Source organism: Symsagittifera roscoffensis, chromosome 9 (assembly GCF_963678635.1).
Source record: "Symsagittifera roscoffensis chromosome 9, txSymRosc1.1, whole genome shotgun sequence".
In the NCBI taxonomy this organism is placed as follows: Eukaryota; Metazoa; Xenacoelomorpha; order Acoela; family Convolutidae; genus Symsagittifera; species Symsagittifera roscoffensis.
Genome location: NC_087070.1, coordinates 8,202,484 through 8,205,169, shown reverse-complemented (window position 1 = coordinate 8,205,169; position 2,686 = coordinate 8,202,484). Strand labels below are relative to the sequence as shown.

The window sequence follows — 2,686 nt, the reverse complement described above, 5'->3', positions numbered from 1 at the left end:
CGGTTCGTTTGTGACATGAGACTACGACCCGTTACAGCTTAAAGGCTACTACTAAAATATCCCCCCACTCTAGAATTAGAAACGTCCACATACTTAGGTCTCTAGATACCCAAAATACATGAACGCCGTTAAAAACCGGGTTGGAACAATCCGTTAAGTTACTTTTTATTAGACAGTGTAACTTTGATCCATTTCAGATGGATCAACCTAAAACTCGCCTTACCTCAACATAACAATTATAAAACACACTCTAGAAATTTAAATTAAGTACTCACATCGTAGCACGCTCAAGAAAGGGAAGTACTTCATTCGGTAATCAACTCGAGAATTAAATAATGTAACTAAATGAGTTTTAATGTTTATCAGTTTCAATGACAAGGACAAGTTTTAACTCTAGGATATAGTTTCTCGTGAACCATTGGGACACTCAAGCTGTCCACCTTTCCACCGAAGGTTCACTCTAGTCCAGTTCAAATAATAATCCAATCGAGTAATGACAATCCAGTTCTCGGGAATACGCTTGTCTCTGTTTCAGATGGGACAGCTCTACTCTTGTTCTATTGTGACAGAAATTGCGAATAGCAATTTCCCACCGTTTTATTTAGCAACTTTCCCGCGCTTGTTACTCGATTGTTCTGACTTCTCTTTTCTGATTTTCAGTTATCGCGAGAAAATCGTGCATGACAGGTTCCATTCGAAATTTTGAAAAATTAAATTTCACATCAAAATCAAGTGTTTTTTGCTTCTCTCAAGGTCAAACTTCCGAATATGACCGACTGGCACACTCCAGTTTGAATGCTTGGTTTTTCAGAGCAGTAGAGATGTCATGATTGTTTCCTCTGTGATTGTGACGAGTGCCTTTGCACTGACATGCTGGGCCGTGGGATCATATCCTTCATTTTTCCAAGATATCAATGCAGATGTAGGGTTGAAGTTTTACGCTGAAAGGTTGCACCTCTTGGCATTGAAAATCATTAATCATGCCATGCCTTTCAACACATTGATCACATATGTCTATTCTTTGGGTAGGTGATTTTGCAGCTGTAAGACCGGCCGCATAGTGGAAAAAATGACATCCACATTTTTTTGTTCTCTAAATCGCGATTATTAAATGCCCTTCCGGTCCAAAAAATCCTTAGCTAGTAAAAAAAACATCCAAGTTTGACGCGTTTCGATTTAATCATCATCAGAAGCTGAAATATAAAAACAGTACTGATTATAAATACAGTAACAAAAAATGAACATAAACGTGTGACAAGCTGATAGAATCAGAGTTGTAGTCGTGATATCGGAAGTAATATTCTCAATGCTATATTGTTTTGATAGTGATTATGGAAGCATCGATTTTTTTATTTTGAAATTGATAAATGAGTGTTGTTTAGTGGGATTTTACTGGGTGGTCCATTGCGTGTTCGGCTTGAAGAAGTGTAAGCCAACTTATCCTGTGTCGCCTGTTGGGCTGACTTACATCTCAGCATTTAGTCTCATGTCACTGCTGTATGGACCTATTCATCTCATGAGGATTGTGAAACAGAAACACACCTGGGCAGTCCTAGATCAGGTATAATTTCAAGCCAGTTTGTATCATATGGGTCAGTTCGTTGAACATCTCTGTCGATCTCCTTCAGTTTTTGTAGGGAACGTCGTTTCGGATTTTACCAGAGAAATAAAAACTTAGAAAGTACGTCTCGTTTTCTGAAAATCTTGAATAAACCTGAAACAATCAGAAATTACTATGTTAATTTTTTTCTCGAAAAATGTCAAAGTGTCGAAAGTTGTCAACTGTTTTTCATGTGCTCAACTAACACTCTTAAAGCTCTCTTAATTGAATGCTTTTTGTTTCAGTGGTTCACTTTGCCCTTCTTTGGATTAGTCATTCACTTTCTTCTCTCACGTACAAATCCGAAATTACAACTTGGTAAAAAGTCTCTGTTTGCTTCGGTTTCACTATCTCACGCTTCCTATGGTCTCGCCTTGCTCCATCCACTCGGGTTTGATTTGGCGCTGGCGATTCACATTTTAATAAGTGCCATACTTGGATACTCGTTTTACAATGCCAAAAAAGAACCAGAAATCAGACTTCTGGTAGTCAAAACTGTACTCAGCTGCGCAGGGTTTGTGGTGCTAAAATTAGCCGATTTCTACTTGGCAGAATTGCATCTAATTTTCGAAATATTTAGTGGACACTTTTTGTCTAAAGTATGCGATGTGATGCAGATTTACTACTCTCTTCTAATTATGGAGGCAGATTTGTATGATTCGTCTCCGCAGATCACAGAAATGGGACAGAAAAAGAAATGAAAGACTACGAAAAAACTAACTTGATTTAAATAAAAGTTCTTTAAATTTTATCACAAATTTGTTTTTGTCTAACGCATTTGATGTTATGTTTCCCAGATTTAAATTCGAATAAACGTTCCGATAGTTTAATTTAACTTCACACTAAATCTGAGCGATAAATTGGACGTTCATTCTTAAAAAAGTGAAATTATTGCGCTTTGAAAAAAAAGTAGCTACAAATGAATAACGATGTCTACGGTTGAAAAGCTTTTAGCACCAGAAAATGCAGTGAAAGCAATGAATTATGAATTTCATTACTTGGAATTCTTTGTCGGTATATGTTTTTTTTTCTATACGCATTTTACATTGTAGATGTTTTTAATGTTTTCATTTACTACTTCTTTTC

At 36.6% G+C, this 2,686-nt stretch overlaps 1 protein-coding gene across 1 annotated transcript; it reads left to right on the top strand.

Annotated features, from left to right (window-relative positions):
* Positions 1-815: 815 nt before the first annotated feature.
* LOC134854522 (transmembrane protein 187-like) lies at positions 816-2,388 on the top strand. Its single transcript, XM_063870818.1, has 3 exons — positions 816-1,025; positions 1,383-1,561; positions 1,846-2,388. Exons 1-3 carry the CDS (start codon positions 827-829, stop codon positions 2,299-2,301), a joined length of 834 nt encoding a protein of 277 aa, XP_063726888.1. The 5' UTR covers positions 816-826; the 3' UTR covers positions 2,302-2,388.
* Positions 2,389-2,686: the final 298 nt, after the last annotated feature.